Source organism: Anoplophora glabripennis, unplaced genomic scaffold, assembly GCF_000390285.2.
Source record: "Anoplophora glabripennis isolate ALB-LARVAE unplaced genomic scaffold, Agla_2.0 scaffold440, whole genome shotgun sequence".
Lineage (NCBI taxonomy): Eukaryota > Metazoa > Arthropoda > Insecta > Coleoptera > Cerambycidae > Anoplophora > Anoplophora glabripennis.
In genome coordinates this window covers 205,895-226,191 of record NW_019416629.1, presented here as the reverse complement: position 1 = coordinate 226,191, position 20,297 = coordinate 205,895, and the positions used below count along the sequence as shown (strand labels likewise).

At 31.8% G+C, this 20,297-nt stretch overlaps 1 protein-coding gene across 2 annotated transcripts in view; it reads left to right on the top strand.

Annotated features, from left to right (window-relative positions):
* LOC108909348 (activating transcription factor of chaperone) overlaps positions 1-16,401 on the top strand; it is a 77,667-nt gene extending 61,266 nt beyond the window's left edge. For both annotated transcript variants that reach the window (XM_018713663.1, XM_018713664.1), the window contains one exon: positions 15,285-16,401. In XM_018713663.1, coding sequence (XP_018569179.1) covers positions 15,285-16,120 — 836 coding nt within the window. In that variant the 3' untranslated portion in view covers positions 16,121-16,401. The remainder of the gene's footprint in view (positions 1-15,284) is intronic.
* Positions 16,402-20,297: the final 3,896 nt, after the last annotated feature.

The following is a 20,297-nucleotide window of genomic DNA, read 5'->3' as shown; positions in this document are numbered from 1 at the left end:
TCCGAGTATGATCATTAGGAATAACACGGCTAATGTTAAATTTTTACTTTATTTAAATTTAGGAATATTCTTTTATATCGTTTTTTGTAAGTTTTAAGCATATTAGTGTATCTATTTTACCAAACACGTGTTGGTTGTTCTTAAATACTTCCAAATTGTTGTAAAAATAAATTAATTTGAAGTTGATCATTTTTGTAGAATCTATGAAATAGTACACAAGGGTCAGACTCGGTCTGTACAATTTTTAACTATAACAACTTGTTACGGGTTGCCTAAATATATGACGTCATACTAAAAGAGTCTATAGAAACCTTTTAGGGATGCATATGCAGTATGCAGCTGCTTCAATGCCTTGTGACAAGTCCCAACTGATACACCTACGGACATCAGGGGATAATCTAAGGAATTTTAAGAACTACCCAAAAATCAATCACCTTATGCTAGCTCAAAGAAAGCGCCCGGAAAATTCGATTTGTGCAAATAACAGACACGCATTTTTTTATACAAACAAATAAGAAAGGATGTGTACTTCTAATAATTAAATTTCGCAACTGCCCTTTTTAACTTTTAGAACTAATTTTTTTTAACTGCCTTTCCGGTTAGAACTACCCCTTAGATTATGCGCTGACGCACATACGTTGATTGAAATATTATCAATATAATATGGACAATTATTTCTTGTAAATACACAAATTAACCAGCGTAAATCTGTCAGATTTTATATGTTGATAAAAAAATATATTCTAAAGGAATTGTAATCAAAATTTTGAAAATTATTTTATTATTTTTTAACCAGTTCTATGTTACAAAATTTACATAATTCAAACTATATTAAGTTTGTCACGGTACCTGTTTGAGTACATAACTGCGAAACAGGTTTCTTATAGCTGTTTTACATTGACAATTTATTGATGAATAAATTGACGAAGTTCTTCTTGAATTAATTCACGAATTTATTGGTACACAGTGTGGTTTTACACTGCTACAGACTTTGTCAAGTTTTTTGACGTATGAATCAGTTCTACCAATGAATCAAAGAAGCAAATAAATTTCAAAAATGTCACATCTTTCCACTCATAATTGTAGTGATACAACAGCGGTACCGTTCTAACACATATTATATAAATATTTGTAAGTAACAAATCAGTAAAAACAATGCAAAACTAGCACGACGCCACACAATTATTTACATATTCCAATAACATAACCCCATTACTGATCTGAGGCTGGAAATCTGTTGGGTTGGTACTTCCGAACTTCACGAAGAAATTGACGAAAATTAGAACCTGCTCTAATTCGTCAAGAACTTGATGAATAAATTCATGAAGTTATTTGGTGCATTACACTTGTCCAATTTCTTGATGAAGCGACTTCATGAATTAATTGATCAATAAATTGTCAATGTAAAAGGACCTCACACCATTTGTTGAATATCTTAAACAACATTTTGAAACAGTAGGCCTACCTGTCGACATGTTTTTCCTCATATCTTTTAAATACAGTATTACCATCAGAAAACGCTACAACAAATCGTTTCATACACGATTGCAAAGAGGTCAGACCAAAATAAATGCGTCTTGTTCTTGTAAACGGCATTTTTACACAAATCTGCAAGAAATAAGAAAGTAACGAATGAAACATAACCTTAAAATATTCGTTTAACTTATGTTAAAACTTTGATTTTTTTTTTTTCAAAAAAGATTTTGTAGAAAAGCACAGAAATACTAGTAAACACTACTAAATTGTACAAACAAGAACAGGCATTATACACAAAAAGTTACGAACGCCTCTAGATTGACGTTTTATCTAGGATCCTAGCTGGCAACTTTTTCTTGATAATTTCTGAAATGCCAACTTAAATGTCAAATTTATTGAGGGCTAAAACGAATCCGGTCACGTTGGTCTGGGACATTTATGAAGGCACTGTATATGAGAAACGACACTATCGTGTCAATAAAACCCAAAGTGATACGGTCCCACCATCAAGTTTTTAGGTTAACCTACTATCAACAATTAGAGAACGTCTGACGTGTTATTGTTTTTGTTTCTCGATGTATTAATGTGTTGCAATCATGAGACTTGCATGCTATAACATTTATCTCCAATTAAATTGGCGTCCTTTAATGGTTTATTTGTTGCTAAGCGCAAACATACAACTATTCCGATTTCGTGATTTTTTAGTAATAAGGTTATCGCTGGAGCATTACAGCAGGAAACATGAAAATAAGGACATGTTGGATAATCTCCATACCAAACTTCAAGGAAACGTGCGTGCATAAATATAAACAAACCATATTTTTTAACCCTTTGAGCTTTTGATAACTCGTCCTTAATAGTTATCTTATCGAGTCAAAAAGTCAAAGGAGACATTCATTTAAATAGTCCTTAATTTTTGTAAACGATTGTTATTGTCCACAAACGAACCACTTGACTCTTATTGGCTTATCGGTTAGTATCTGCAGAGCCGAGGCTTCCAATAAACGATTTAATAATTTTTAGATTATGATCAATCTAATACTAATCAGATGTGTGTAAATCCACACTCGTCACCCTAGAAGAAAAGAACATAATTAAAATACTTAACACTCCTGTCATGTAACATCGCGAAGTCTAGCTTCCTCTTTTGTGTCACTATACAGGGTGTTTCTGAAATAAGTGCGTTCCTTGAAAAGGGTGATATAGGGCACGAAAATAAGCAACTTTTATTAAGCAAGCAACTGATTAGGTTTTAAATGTTAAAAAAAAGAAAACAATAGACGATATGCTCTACAAAAATTGTTCAAATGTGCTAATAAACATGCTTCCAAACGACGGTCAAGATTCTGTTGGGAAAACACACACATATTCACTGAAAATCGTTGCTGGAACACACCAGTAATATTTTATATGCCGGCTAAGTACACGGTCCGTAAAGAGACGGTCGCCGCATAAGTCAATCGGCCAATAAAAAACAAATACGTCACCAAATTCCTCAGTTTATCTTCGTTCAACCGTCATCTCTTTCTGACTCATTGCATATCCCATAAGAAAATAAGAGGCAAATTTGAAATTGCCACTTTTCTTGTACCACGCTCCTTTTAACATAAAATAATAAATTTAATCAGTTATGATTATGGTTAATTAACAGGTATTTTGAGTCTAAAGTGTTACCTTTATATACACACTGAATCGGAATTTGGAAATAAAAGGATGAAATGTGAAATTGTCTTGAATACACATCACTATCGGTCACCAATTTTGACGTTTGGTTACATAATTAACCTAAAATTTGTGTTAATTTTATTACAGATATCTATTAATATCCATAAACTCTAATAAAATAAAGAGGGGAAGTGAATATATAAACAATTTAGACCTATCTTAATATTCTCTTGGCTCCAAAATAAAAACTGTGCAATTTATATGATCTTATTGCATCTGCTTTTGTCTTTAGTTAAATTTTAAATAACTTACCAAAGTACTTTATAATAGACTGCAACATAATTATTTTTGTACGTACCAATTAGTTATCATATTTATCCTTTTCCAGTTGATGTTCCGAATTAAAAAATTCTTAAAAAGTTTTTACAAGTAAACTATACATTAGTTTTTAGTCTCCAAAGAGTTTTTTCGGTGTTCGGAGTTAAATGGAGGAATAAAAGGAAAGGATAAAGAGGAAAAGTTATTATAGTTACTTTTGACATAACATTTAATTTTAAGAAAAATTGTCAAGTCTACAAAAATATTAAAATCACATTTCGATAGATACTTAAAATTTCCAATCGCTTTTCTAACAATCACATCAATTTGTTATACAACAATAACCATAAATTTAGTCCTTTTGAAATGAATACAATCAGTTAAACTAGAAATTTAACATATAACCTGTTTTCTCTTTTTCTTGATGATAAACTTAATAGCTCTGCTTGAAGATCGCGTTCAAAGTTTGAGTCTTCAAAATGTGTACTACAAACATGTCTAGTTATATGATTAAACAAATCGCGTCTTTTGTACCGTTCCATCCATATCTTTTTAAGCCTTTTATCCTTAGGAAACGCATTAAATAAAGTTTTTAAATTGTCTTGTTTAGCACTATGAAAATTATTATTACAAATTATAACACTACACCTCACTCATGGCATTTTTACGTGGTAAATTAATAGTCTATATTAAACACTACACCATCAATTTATTAAAAACAATTATCAATAACTAACTAATTACTGCAGAATACCCAAACAACTATGAACGATTTACTTAAATACTTGGAAAAATGCAAAAATACTAGTTAAGTTGCATTGTAAACAAACATGAATTCTAAAGGTTAGACATCTTGTGACGTAGTATGAGATAAGCCACGCCCATAATTTCTGGCTGTTACTCGACCGTCTTTTTTACGGACCGTGGGCTAAGTAATACTGCAACACACAAGATGACAGGGTCGGCTTACATTTATGATTAATTTTCTTAATAAATTTTCTCGAAAACATAAGGAATTTGACATCACTTGCTTAATAAAAGTTGCTCATTTTCTTGCCATCTATCACCATTTTCAAGGAACGTACTTATTTCAAAAACACTGTATATTGACCAAGTAAAAGCGCCTTCTCTCGACGCAAGTTTTTGCTAATTTTTCCCTCATAAATCAATATGCCAACTGGCAAGAAGAGCATTGGAATTCAAGCTAGCTGTGGTTATGTTAAAGCAAAACAATGACAGTTAGACTCACTTTCCGCACCTCGTGGCGTGGGAAAAGTGGGAAAACGGCTTTAATCCCAGTTAGACATTGTACTTACTTGAAGGTAAATAGAACTGGTTATAAATTACACAGGCCAACAAGGAAAAAATTCCAGAGATCAGACACTGCGTTTCCGAAGGCATTTGGCGCGCTGAATCCGAATCTGGCCTCAGAATTGATCCATCACCCTAGGTTTCCGAGATATTCTAACCTAAAAGTGCAAAAAACACGTATTTTTGCTATTTTCAAGGTTATGTAACTTGGCGAAAAAAATTTTTTTTCTCAAAACTGAAAATATCATTGGAAACTACTATCTTTCCCCTTCAAAACGCATTTTTTTATTTGTAAAAAGCTTTATTTTTCGCGGAGATATCGTCGATTAAAGATGATCAGTATAGCTACCTTATTAAACCATGGCTCGACCTATAACACAATTAATGGGTATTATGGGTTATTGGGTAATAGGGCTTGAAGTTAACCTTCCTGACGATTAGGGCTCACAGCGCTTAGTGTTGTGGGGTTATAGGGCTTGGGATTAACCTTCCAGACATATAGGGCTTGGGGTTAACCTTCCTGACGATTAGGGCTCGCAGCGCTTAGTGTTATTGGGTTATAGGGCTTGAAGTTAACCTTCCTGACGATGAGGGCTCGCTCCGCTTAGTGTTGTGGGGTTATAGGGCTTGGGGTTAACGTTCCTAACAATTAGGGCTAGCAGCGCTCAGTGTTATGGGGTTAGCCATGATGTAATAATATAGCCATACTGGTCATCTTAAATTGACGATATCTCCGCGAAAAATAGAGCTTTTTCCAAATAAAAAAATGCGTTTTGAAGGGGAAAGATAGTCGTTTCCAATGATGTTTTCAGCCAAAAATGTTTCGCCAAGTTACATAACCTTGAATATAGCAAAAGTACGTGTTTTTTGCACTTTTAGGTTAGAATATCTCGGAAACCTAGGGTGATGGATCAATTTTGAGGCCAGATTCGGATTCAGCGCGCCAAATGCCTTCGGAAGCGTAGTGTCTGATCTCTGGAATTTTTTTTTTGAAATTTTGTCGGCCTGTGTTATTGATCAATTTTGGGAACGTTTAATGACAATATTTTTTTTTATGGTACCAATTTTAGTTATATTCTGATATTAATTTTAAATATTTTAAAAATACAATACATATACGTGTTTATTACAGTTGCCTTAATCGACAGTTATGTCTGCTATGGTTTATGTTTTATTATTATCATGATTTATTTTTGATTAAAAAGTGGGTTGCCCTAAATTTGACCAATATATGACCAGTTTATTGAAGCATCTAAGGGAAAATGGTTGGAATCTAAAAGATTTAGGTAGAACTGCATAAACAACGTCACGAATTTATATACAGGGTGTAAATTAAGTACGCGCACAAGCTTTAGGCCATGTAAATAGATCTGCTAATAGATTGGGGTTCATTTGTTATTTTTATTTTAATTTTATTTATTTTATATTATTTAATGTTATTTTAAAACACATAGTTTTTTAAACATTATAAAATATCTCCGAAAGCGTTTGATACAGATTGATGAAACTTAGGCTACCGATTTACTTAATTAAATGTAAAAATTCACTGAATTCGAATATAAATACGTTTACCAGGAGCGGAGACTTAGGGTTGCTCACTCTGTAAACCTCAGAAATTCTACGCCCCTGGATCTCTTTAAAATTTGACCACTACTTGTAACTATTTGTAATATTTTCAAGAAAAAGGACACCTTCATTTGATTCGAAAAAACGGACAATTTTCGATTTATTATTTTTTTAAATCTTCACTGTATTTTATAATCACTCAAAGAATGACGCTTTAAAGTTTGTGCACATATTGTGTACATATTTTTTATTTGAAGAGCTCTTGAAGTTAAAAATTGGAAATCGATTTTCGTTTTCCATTTAATTTGAATAATTTTTTGATAAAAACTATGTTATTTGAAACTATTTTTACTAACGACGCAAAAATTTAAAAATTAACCCACGATGAGTAATTATTGATAAATTGAAACGGAAATAACATAACTTTTACCAAAAAATATTCGAATTTAATGGGAATATAAAAAGGTTTTAATGAAAAATCAGTTCATTTAATTCATTTAAATTTTATTACGTAGACCCCTAGTAGATGCAACAAGCATAGCGAATTGTGCTGATTACTTCAGAAATTTGTAAAATTGGTCAAAAATTGTTAAATGTAAAACCCGTTTAACTGATCAAGGTCAAATAAAATAAAACTTTTGTTCTTTCTAAATCTATTTCTGGTTAATCATAATGATAAAACTTCATAAGAAACAAAGAATTTAAATTATATAAATGGTTATGTTGGTGTTCCCCGTTTAAAATATGTATTTGTAGTAAATTTCTCTTGGGAAACTTCTTATCGGGTAAACATTTCTTGATAAATTTGGTATATAAGTGTATGCATTGGGTAAATACAGACATGAATTCTGTCTACGTGGCAAAAGTTTTAAAATAAAGTTTAAAATATTGGACGAACGAAATGAAAAGTCATATAAGGTTTTCAGAATTGCTATAATGTAAAAATATGTCAGTAGGCATTGCAATAAAATAACTCAACTAAGAAAAATAATCGCACGTTGTATACCATCTACCGTATTAGCAATATTTCCACTACTAAGTAACATTTCAAATCATCTAGTGCAGACTCAGAAAAAGTAAAATCTCATTTAGTTTAATTAAAAATCGTAACGACTTCAAAAAAGAGCTACAAATAAAAACCACAAATTTCGTTTGCGGCTCGGATTGACTTGACCTTTTTGTCAAAAATACTCCGATGGAATAGTCAAATCACGTATAACGGTTATTTATAATACCATCGCTAGATTGTCTCCTCCAAATTATACCTACACTTCAAGCTGTAACTAAAGAATTGCGTAATCCCCGTTATGGACAAGCTTGTTGTGTCTAGTGGTATAACGATTTGTTTATAGTTAATTTTACGATAATATGCAATGCAATTGTTAGAAGTACCTTTGTAATGTTTTATGAAGATGTTGAATTTACGTAGAGCTATTTTTTTTTGTGTTGAATTTTTTATTTTTAAATGTGTTTCTGAAAATAGTCATTCTCTAAGACTTTAAATCAACCTATGAAAAGGAAGGCCTTACAGAATAGGTTACAAATTCCCAATATCGACTTATTGTTTTTTTAAATACTGGGTAGCAAACGTTCTAGAAACCAATTAAGGATAAATGTGACAGTACGCCTTGCCTACAGTTCTGATTATAAAACGATTATTAAACAGTTGCTTATCGTGGCAAACAAGTATTGCTTTAAAAAATTAATGAAACGCATATTATGCATGGAATAATCGAGGTGATCCAGTTAATATATGCCGTGTTAATACTATTTGCCATAATATGTCGTTAATTGTAAAATTTTCTAAACTCTATACAAATGAGAAACATATTGTAAATGCGTTTTATCTAATCGACATTCTAACCATGTAAAACTGGTGTATACGTTTTTATTTTCCAAGAAAATTTTGAAAAAACTAAGTAAAGAATATACCATAAATTTAATGCTTAGATAACTTTTTAGGTTACATATCCTGTACTGTTAGAGACAGTTCGTTCATTCAAATTTAACATGTAATCCTAAGAGACATACAGATTTGATTTATATCTGAAATGTAACAGTTTTTTTTCCAAAGTAAATTTTGGTCTTTACTATTTATTTTTTCTCGAATATAAGAGTAAAAGAAAGAAAAGGTGTACAATGTTGCACGAATAACCCCCGCACAGAGAAAGTATATTCATGTCTCGTCCATTTAAACTTGTTTTGAATTACTTTTCCCTAGAGAAATAAATAGGAACAGAGGATAAGTATAAACTTACATATTTCAGCTATTTAAATTTAGAACGGCGAGCTATTTCATTTGAACGTTTAAAATTTTCCAGTCTGTTGTTATATTTATTATATTAATCACAGGATCAATGTCTTACTACGAGATAAAAAATTTCGCAAAGTGAAAAAGTGCAAAATCTCGTTTGATTTTCGTCATTTCTTGAAGGAGTTCAATAGTTCAAAGCCAGTTTACAGTTTGCTAATTTGGGAATTTTTGATAACTTAATTTGCAACGAAAATAAAATAGTTACGTAATACTTTAAAATAGTCGAAAATTTAATATGTAGTTTATTTTGACTGGACAAGAAACCTTGCAAATATTGTTTGATTCGTGTGGCAGAATTGATATTAAATAATTCAACTTTTAAAAACGTATATTGGTATTTTTACATTTTGTGCGATTTTTGAGGGTTCTACACTTTTTCAGAGGAAAAAGGTATCTTAATTGTTTCGAAGAAAAAAATATTTTTGCTCTTGACGTTTTTGTTAATCAAGTCATTCATGCATGTTAAATATTATTTTTGGAAAGTTTTATTAAAAATGCTTCAAATTAAAATAAATAAATACATACATTTGTCCAACCAACACATAACTGTCCTTGTTGACATCTAGGAAATTTTTCTCAATAGCGAAATACTCAAAAAGAAAAAAGAAAACTATTATGTTTATTTAAAAATCTCTTCTCCGAATGTTACTACTACTGAACCAGAAGAGATACAACAATCTTAAAAATACCTGTATTAATATAGCTAACAGCTAACACATTCAATAATTTGTACGAAATAGTAGATTTCTGTTTGCAGAAAAAAGTTTTCATATTGGTCCTTCCAGAATTTATCACGGGTGTAATATATAGTTTACCTGTATTTGCAATTGCATTCCGCAATATTTTCAACACAATTAATAACCACTCCCATTTGTATTAATTTCATGGTATGATCTAAGTATTTATTAATCGGAATATTTAATTCAGAAAAACTAGAGAATAATGTCCATTATCATATTTCTTTGTATGCCTTTTCAAAGTTGGTCATGGTAATTATAAAATTACAATTTATAATTCTAAAACGACGTAGATTCCAGTTTTTCTCGTATCAGGCTACTGGTAATAAACTGCTACCAGATATATCTCGTTGTTACCATGTTGCCGCTCGTAAACATCAGCCATGCATATAATCTATATTAGCTACATATGTAAGTACAACTTGTTCAGATTTATAGATGTACAGACCATCAACATAATAAATTTAAAAAATAGAATAAACTATAACTTCTGCTATCTCGAACAAGTTGGGGTTCTCTAATGTACAATTACTCGTCGCCATTTTATCAAAAACTCTTTTACGTGCCAATCTTTGAAAAAACTATTAGCAATTAATTTTTTTATTTGAAATCTGATAACACCTCATTCACATGATCTTTTGGCTTGACCTCCTGGGATTTTGTTTTTCTAGAAATCCTATGTTGTTACATCTACAAGGCCATGTGATAAATGTATTGTCAATATATCTGAACTTTTCGATTTAGAGTTGTTGAATCTGTCTTTTACTAGAAACTTTTCATATAGACATTGCCAAGGCTGGGGATTATATCACAGCTGCTTCTTCAGTTTATTTCTGTAACTGTAAGGGAGAAAGAAGTCCATTTGGTACATGCTCTTGTCAACTCTACTAAATTCTTACCCTTCTGTGATGAGCCTTTATGAAGTTCTTCCAAAGTTTCCTTTACACAGTTTCCTTGACATCATCCCTTGATCTTTTTTATAATCTCCACTGTTTTTGACATGATATTTAACTGTATGTCTTTAATGACGTGTCGGGTCACGCGGTTGATCTAACTTCACTCACTTTTGGTTGCAGTGATACTTTTGATTTGTGTATCTTCGGTAGATAGTAAAGGATCTCGAGTCTCGAGTTGTTTGAATGGATTGTTTTTGATCTTATACACTGGTAGTTCGTGTGTTGCTTGAGCGATTGCTTCTTCCACCACGTCTTGAGGCTGATGCCGAACGTCAACACATGGTGTCCAGAGCGTCACCGATTTCTTCTTTTGGAATCGTCCCGGGTGCCATGACGAAATTTGGACCTTTGTACCGTCCTCTTTTAGTTCTACAGAAGCCATGTTAATGACTTATCCAGATTCGTCTGATTGGTGCATTTTTCGATGAATAGTTTATTTAGCTTCTTTCTCTGCATGTTTTTGTCTTCCGTCTCTGTGTTCCTCTAACTGCTTTCTAGTGTCTCATTAAAATTATTTGTAAACTTCAAAAGATATGCGTTGTTAAAAAATGTATTTCTTAAATTCTTAGGACTTAGGCCGGTGTCCCATGCATCCGAATTCCGATGTACGATATCCGAAAATATTTTAATTCAAACGAATGATAATACTATAATTCACATGCATCCGAAATTAATCTCATAGAAATGAAGTATAGAACCATGGAATTTATTACAAGATGAAGGTGAAACATTTTTAAATGGTATGTATATATCATATATCATATATCAATAATAGGTATATATCATAGAAAATATACGTAGTATTATATTTTCTACATTCGACATTATAATATATAACATTTATTTGACTGTAAATATATCAAACAACAATCATAGTATGTTAAAAACTTAAAAAGTGAGGTTAAAAAACATACGATTTCGGACAAAAGTTAAAATTATTTCTACTTTTTCCGACGTCGTATGAATTTTAAAAATTTCGGATGAAAATGAGCGGTAAAAATTTGAATGTATATTAACCAATAGGAACACTTTCGGATCTTCGTATCGTCGGAATTCGGATGCATGGGACACCGGCCTTATAAATCGGGACACAATTTATAATTTCCTAATTAAGTAACTATTTTGAAAAGTAGTCAATATATTTTGGAACAAGGTCCCTTAAATATTATTTTTATTTAAAATAAATATTATTTTCATAATTTAGCGTAAATGAATATGCAAATGAAAAGTTTTTGATAATATACTCTGATAAAATTTTAAATAACAATATTTCACTAAACATCTGTTAGCTCAGTGGCGGCTCGTTTCAAATTGTGATCGTAAGTTTGGTCAAAATATAAAATGTAGGTACATACCTACCTATTCTTGGTTTTATAAACCCTAACCTGGTTTGCTAAAATAATTTAACTTAAAAGAGTAGTAAAATTTATTGTTAATAATAAAACTGCTTATTTTATTAAATAGAATTAGTAATATTAAAGAATTTCGGGGTCTTATTAGTTGATATTTGTTAATGTTCTGAATTTTTCCGATTTTGTTTCCAATTTTTCTGGGGAAAAACCGCTGTTTGTTCTGACGGCTTTCCCATTAAATTTTGAATCTCTAGCTAGAGTATTTAATCATGTTGGTCAGGATAAAGTTTGTATATTTGTATATTTTACGACTAATTTTTAAAAAATAAGCACTTAAGACACATTTATGACCTGATTTATTTCCTGTATAGTTATTTATTAAGTGTAAATAAATACAAGCACAAGGACGACCGCGTCAAAACGCTTTCACTTAATTCTTGTTCTACTGCTGAACAAAAAGAATATTGAAACATTTTAATTCAGTCACCCTTATTTTTTACAATTCAATAGTTAATAGCTATGTCTGCTATAATTACCATTGCGATAAATATAATGTTAAAGTTCCGTTTGATACATATTTGTTTTTGCAACACAGTGGTGTAGTTTATAAATTAATTAATTATGCTTCATTTAATCGAACATTTCCTAAGTCACAACGAAATTTAATAATGAGCCTTGCCACGAGATGTCAATATTTTTGTCGTAATATATCAATACCTATATACCAATTTTTTATTAATAGTTACTATTTTATGTAGGTACTAATTATTCATATTGGCTTACATTTTGTCAATTAATTTAGTTGAGAAGTAACAAAGCATGCAAAACTGCACATGGCGGTAAAGCTTTTTAAGCCAGATTTTCATTTTCATTAGGTTTTGAAAATAAAGAATTCAAAGAGCTGTTTTAAAGATTCTTACAAAATTTAATCGACGTTCTCAATGTGTGCAAAATAATTAGCAAACTTATCTAAATAATTATCTAACAAATATAGGTGGTTTTAATTTAATAAGAAAGTAAAAAGGTAGGTATGTATTTTTGCATATTTGAAACGTGAATGACTTTCTTGTTTTGGGAGGTCCGCCCTGTATCGAACTATAATAAAAAATAAAGATATAAGGTTTTTTTATAACAATATATAGGTATATAAACAACTATTATATTAATTTATTATATAAAATCGTACTTTTATCGTCCTATATTTATATTATGTGGGCATGTTTTATCTTATCTTGAGGAAACCGCTAGAATATAGATAATTCGAGTTATAAATGTAGACTTCTTCTAATAGTTACTTCAATATTTAATGTTAGTATAAAGATCAATAAATAGGAGAGTTTTGAAAAATATGTAACAAGAAAATATTTTTATATACATGCACACTACTACCAAGATTTGTATGATGATAAAAGAAATACATAACATTAGAAAGTCACATATTACTAAATATTTATTCTACCACAAATTGTTTTTTACTAAATCGATATTTAATGTTCTCATATTCATTTAACCAAAGACTATTACTTCTACCACAACAGCAATTTGTATCTACATTTTATTGACAAAAATTATTTATTTAGAGAATTTATTGAAGGAAAAAATGAATAGTAACAGCTTAAGCAATTGTAGATCTAAGCACTATAATTTGTTGTGATATAGAATATAGCTCGAAACATAATTTACAGTACTTTTCGCACACAGTTATATTTGCAATTTTTTACTAAGAATATCACAGGTACCTACTGAACAGGTATTTTACTGAAATAGAAATATTGCTAAGTACTACAGAGTAACTATGGTCCATAACTTCAGGACACAATTTTTTATGGTATTTAAAGAAAAAAGTTCCCATAAACACTTAGATTCCGAGATACAGGATGTTGAAAATTTTAAAAAATTCATTAATATTTGAAATAAATTTGGAACATCATGTTAGGTTCTTAAAATTTAGCAGTTATTGTACGTTGGTAAATAGCTGCATTTTTAGGATAAAATCAATTTTTATCTGCCGCCAGTGACGTAGTTAGGCGAGAGTCACTCGACGTTTTCGTCATAAAATGTAGACCGCCAATGGATTTTTAAAAAATTTTATCAGTTTCGGACTCGCCTAACATTTTACAACAAAATAGTTGTCTTGAATTTTTTGACTTATACTAACCTATTAGAAAAATGACCGGCAACTACAAACAACAATCATATCAATAACACAAAATCAAAGCAAATGTTGAAACTGGCCACCTTCTGATAAAAGATTCTGATAAAATGATTCCAATCATTTCATAATTGATTGTCTCACTCGTTGAAAAATTCCTAGAGAATTTTGTATGACATCACAGCTTTGAATTATTCGATTTTGTAACTCGTTTTTATCTAGAACAGGTGTCTTATACACAAGAGACTTGAAGTGACCCCATACAAAAGAGTCGTGAGGATTCATATCGGGGCTGCGCGCTGGCCAAGCTTGGGTATCTGCGTGTCCGATACAACGAATAGGAAAGGTGTTGTCGAGGCACTGACGAGCAACACGGCTGAAATGAGCTGGGTCACCATCGTGCATAAACCAGAAATTAGCGCTTTTAATAAATCATTTAATTTTTCGGCTAGAAACTGATTTTACAAGTTACCAGTAAATCGAGCTGGTAAATAGTATGGTCCAATACATTCAACGAAAATGAATGCTGAAAACGACAATCTCTTATTGAATGTGGATTTTCGTCCACCAAAAAATGTTCATTGTGAAAATTAATAATTGCTTCTTGTGAAAAAGTTGCCTCATCACTCATCAGTAATAAAATTTTTGTCAAATAATTGTTATTATGTCCCATTGTATGGAGTAACCTACTAAAATCTAGCCTTGGCTGAAAGTCACGGAGCAGCAGAGCTTGTACCCGTTGTATGTGGTATGGAAATAACTGACATATTTTCAAAACTTTCCAAATAGTCTTTGTAGTGAGTTTTAAATTTTTGAGATACTCCAAATTAAAATTTGAAATATGAATTGCAAAATTTGATAATTGATTTGATGGTTCAAATAATTAATGTTCTACAAAAAATAAAAGCCAATGTGGTAATCTGTAATTTTTTTTCAGATCTCCATTAGCTAGTTATCAGTAGGTACATTTTTTACTTTTGTTCAGAGAATTTTACTATTTTTCGAAAATTATTCCAAGGCAGGATGGTGTTCATAATTTTATTTAAAAGAACACAAAAGTAAATTTCAATAATTGAATTATTAATTATTTTTATTGAATTATGTTTACAATTTTAAGTACCTGCCATTGTCATATTTGAGTAAAATTTCAACTATACATTATTTATTGCAACACACTTAGCTTATGGAGCATTATTTTGGTGATGTCGACTATCGCTCTTAATGTTAAATATAAACCCATCACTTTAATCCTGAGGAAGGACTCATAAACTAAGTGTTACATATACAAAAAGTTAGTATCTATATTCTCTGGAGTGCTATGCTCAATTGCCTTTGATTAAAAGATTGAACTCTATGAAAAATTTGTATAACAACATTTTTACTTTCTCAGAGTAACATTAAAGAATATTTATTTATTCAGTTGTTTTCTTTTTTCAGAACCCTTCCTTCTCGATGAGAAAATGTTGCCCATTTTGGACGAAGTGGAACCACCACGTGCCATAGCCGTCCCTGTACAAATAGTAAAATCGGAATATAACAAGGCACCTGATACCCAATACCTTTTGAAAGAATTTGAAACAATGTACGACGTGGTGGAATTTACTCATGGCACTTTAACCCCACCCCAAAGTCCGCCAAGTGGGCAACCAAATCTTACGACTCTAGAACCACTTCTTACTCCAACAGCCTATTCAATCATTCCAGAAAATAAATTAACACTTTTTTCTATGCCTGAAAAACAACTGCTGCCCGAAGTTCCCCCTGTACCCTATACTCACGACATAAGTTACCCCCCCGCAGACACCCCCCAACCGGATATTGCCCATGAACTTGCGGTAGTCGATGAACTCGTACGTACCCGTGTAGAAGATATGCAGTGGAGCAGTAGTAGCAGCAATCCAGGATCGCCAGGAAGTAGTAGCACAAGCAACTTTGGGGACTGCTCCTCTGATGATCCCGAATGGATGCCGGAAACCATCCAGTCGTACACGAATGATGAGACTACTATTAAAACCCCTCGTAAGAAATCCAAGCCGTACACCAAGGGTGCAACCGAAGACAAAAAGGTCAGGAAAAAGGAACAAAATAAAAATGCTGCCACCAGATACCGCCTCAAGAAGAAAGCCGAAGTTGAGGAGATTTTAACTGAAGAAAAGGGACTGCTGGACACAAATTCAGATTTAAAGAATAATATTACCGATTTGCAACGCGAAATTAAGTACTTAAAAGGTCTTATGCGTGATCTCTTTAAAGCCAAGGGTCTTATCAACTAACGAACACACTTTATTAAAATATTTTTTGTTTTTTTTATGTATCAAACGTGCTATATTTTAGAGGATTCCAATATCACAAGTTGTTTGATAGAATGTAGGTGTGTTAGGAAAGATTTTTAAGGTATATCTTTAAGTATACAGGCAAATCAAATATTTGGACTTTGTTAATCCAAGTGTATGATTTGGCCTTGCTTTATTTTTAATGTTATATATGCTTCAATTTATACTTTTAACGTAGTTTTAATTCACATACTAATAAAGGATGAATTTAGGTGGGAATATTTTTGGTGTTTTATTTCTCGAGATCTTTACCTACACATCAGTGAAATGGAGCACTCACTTATGTCGACTATTAACCAATCAAGCTGCATTAAATGGTTCTTCAGAAATTGCACTGAACCACAGGGGAATTCATTAGCAAATAGCCAACTGTAACAGCGACTCATCAATGGTGAAATATTTGAGCTCTTTATGTATAGATGAATAGATGATACTAAATTTTTTGAATTATAAACTAAGAAAAAGTTGAGGATACTTAAATCTTAAATCAGTCTTTATTGTTAAAATTTTTAATTTTTACTACCTCTCCAATTTTCAAATAAACAGCTTAATTTCACGACGTACCTACTACTGCCATATTTGACATTATCCTTGATATTTCCCAAACAGTTCTAAAGCTCAGAAAAATCTGAAAAGAATCCAGAAGACTCATGATCGTTCCAAAACTGTAATCTGTTCCACTGATTTTTTTTTTTTTTATGGAGACATTTGCCATTTGCACCAAAACTGGCTATCGCAGCGTGTTTAGCGACCTCAGGTGCGTACGGTGCCGCCCATAGATTAAATACAAAGTGCCGAATTTAGAGGGGTACTTTAATTTTTTGACAATTTTCATGGTCCCTCGATTTTACTCAAAAAGTTTTACGACTAGGTAAAACCTAAAAAAATTCAGGTCCTAACCAATTCAAAATTCGTTTGAAAGGCCAGAGGATATTGCAAATGCATTTGCTAAGTACTTCAAGTTGGTGTATTCTGTAGATACTCCCTTACAAAGAAATGGTACATGTAAAGATTACAACTTGGATAATTTAAATATAGGGACCATCAGCNTATTTGTTTAAATAGAAAAGTTAGCTAATAAAAGTTTTTGACTCACGAGACGAGAGATGTCTTGTATTATGTTCCTTTAGACAATTTTACAATAATCTAGCGGATATGACTTCTTTCGAGTTTCTCTTTTATTTTCGCTAATTTTCCTGGTGTAAATACAATTCGTAATGTAGAAGAAAATAAACAAAGCTAATCAGAAACGAATCCATTTTATTGATGATACAAATATTATGTTTCCTATGTTGACCGGATCAACATTTAATAATTGCGCTTTGCATAACTGCTTTTATATAAATTTATGAGCAATAAATATTCTGTTGTAGTTCTATTATTGTCGAATCATTGGCGGCAGCACAGAACAAATTGTACGCGCCACACTGACAATCAGATAATGTATTCACAAGGCTGTCGCGCTTTTCACTTGCGTGATCACCCTGTAAAGTATTTTTTGGCCTTGTGTATTTTGATGCGCACAAAATGTGTGTCCGTTTTTGCTGTAGTCTCGGAGATTACAGAGAAACTCGAAATGCAATCCGATTTTTCAGGATACAACAATGAAAGAGCGCGGTATCAGTATCCGTTTAATATTAGCTGCTTGTGAAACGGAGCGCGTGTGCCACTACGATTCGTGCCAGATTACAAAAATAGACGCGCGTCACTTTAAATTCACCCTTATCTCTTTTTAAGGCCATAAAACTACTGACGCGGGCCGAGTCGCTTCGGTGGTGTCTCGAACGGACCGCAAAATATTCCCGTTTTTGAAATTGAAAATACGAGGGAAAGCGATAGACTAGGTCCTATATTTTGAACCATCGAATACATAAAATAATGTGTTATAAAGAAATTTTTCCCAAATGTGTCTTGTCTTGACTGAACCGATACATATTATTAAAAATTTTAAACAATTATTAGCATACAGTTATAAAATTATGGAAAATACGTATAAGTGACATTGCTAGATAACCTCGGTTGCCTAACCCTCAGGAGTCATAGCTTCAGATTCAAAAAATTCTTTAAAGTTAAGAACGAATGGTGGCTAGAAGCAGTGGCGGTTTTACCATAAGAGCTGCGGAGCTGCAGAACACATAAAATTTTATGTATTTAATCATATTAAATATCAACAAAATATTTAAAGAATCCAAATGTACTCCCGCTAAAATAAATCTAGGAGCTTATATTATTATTTATTGCGACGCGAGCTACGCTCCTTAATATATGCAACCTCATATACACAATGTGTGAACAGCGAACAATTATATGCGTCCTTTGTTTTTATTGGCTGATCAGGCACGTGACCCAGTACACGAAGATAGGGGCTTTGGCGGCTGCAATACTGACAGCCACTGCGTTGCATTCTGCAGTAAATGCAGTAGTATTTCGTACGTGGTATGTGGTGGTTTATTTCTGCGAGCGGCACGTGTGAATATTTTCGTTTAGGCGTCTACGGATATTATAGTTATTAAAATGAATAGCGTTTCGTTTAAATAAAATAACTTTATTTGGTTCTCTGCCTTATGAGGATAAACTAAAAATAAAAGAAGTAAAAGTTATAAAAAAACAATAATGTATACACAAAAGCAGAGTGGGTGTGCGGGTGTGATTTAAAATATTCACTGTTTTGTTTTCCGTGCTTACTTTTCGGTGGGGATAAAGCGGACAATATACAGTGTGAAAGATTTAAGTTATTAAGTCTTTAGGTAAAATAAACATAAGAAGTCAGTTAGATTCTGCATATTGGGATAATATACGGAAACATATGAACAGGTAATGAAAAATCGTCATGTATTATTTAAAATCATAGATTGCATAAAATTTTACGGAGCTTTCGAATTAGCACTTCTCGGACACGACAAGACAGAAAATTCGGACAACGCTGATGTGTTTCGTGGACTCATAAATTTTAAAAGAACATCTAGCCACATTGGTATGACCGGGATTTTCTGTGATTGTACCGGGAATTAGCTGTATGGTCCCGGATTTCGGATTTGCACGTATAACTCCCGGAATATAATATAATGTACATATATATAAAAAAATATAAAGAAAAAATCATAACACGCCGAGGAAAATTAAAATTCGTTGAATTGTTGGTAAATATCACAAACGATTTTTTTTTATAAACAATATTCAATAATTTAATAAAATATATTTAGTTTATTCCAATTTATTATACCATCAGTAGGTAATTCGTAAATGGATATTTCAAAAAGGTATCTATTTCAAAAATCATTCTTGTGAAAATCTGTATTTTTTTTATAAATTCATTGTTCCTTGAAATTCAGAAGTGCCAGGAAAACGCGTGACCTTGAAAATTTTAAAATTTTTCGTCTGCAGCGCCATTTAGAAACTCCGGGCACTTAATATCCCGGAATTCAATTCAACAAATATAACAACCCTAAGCAGAACACATTCAATCAATGTTCACGCGCCGCCACTGGCTAGAAGCCTTGTTTGTATATAATACAATTAAACAACCAATTTAATATAGAAAGGGAAATACTAGATGAAGACTCTCCTACAAAATCACTGTAACTCTTGTTGAAAATTTAAATAAAGAAGATAGGGATTATACAAGTCTCCAAGTAGTGATTTCATTCCTAAGTTTGACTGGTTGTATAACTGTCTTACATAAACAAGGCTAGAACTTATCGAGAGAGACACAATATTACGTAGAGGAATACATTCAAAAGAAAATAGACTATTTTACTAGTGTGTCACATATTTAGGCAACCCGCAACAAATTGTCATAGTTAAAATTGCACACACCGAATCTAATCCTTGTGTACTATTTACATATTAGGTAGGTACCTACTATAAAAATGAACAACTTCAAATTAATTTATTTTTACAAGGATTTAGAAGTATTTAAGAACAATCAACACGTGTTTGGTAAAATAGATACACTAATGTGTTTAAAATTTAGAAAAAATGATATAAAAGAATATTCCTAAATTTAAATAAAGTAAATATTTAACATTAGCCGTGTTATTCCTAATGCGCATGCTCGTGGTGAATAGCCTCATACTCAGGTGAGATCTTGTTGATTTGTTATGGCTGTCATTAGCGT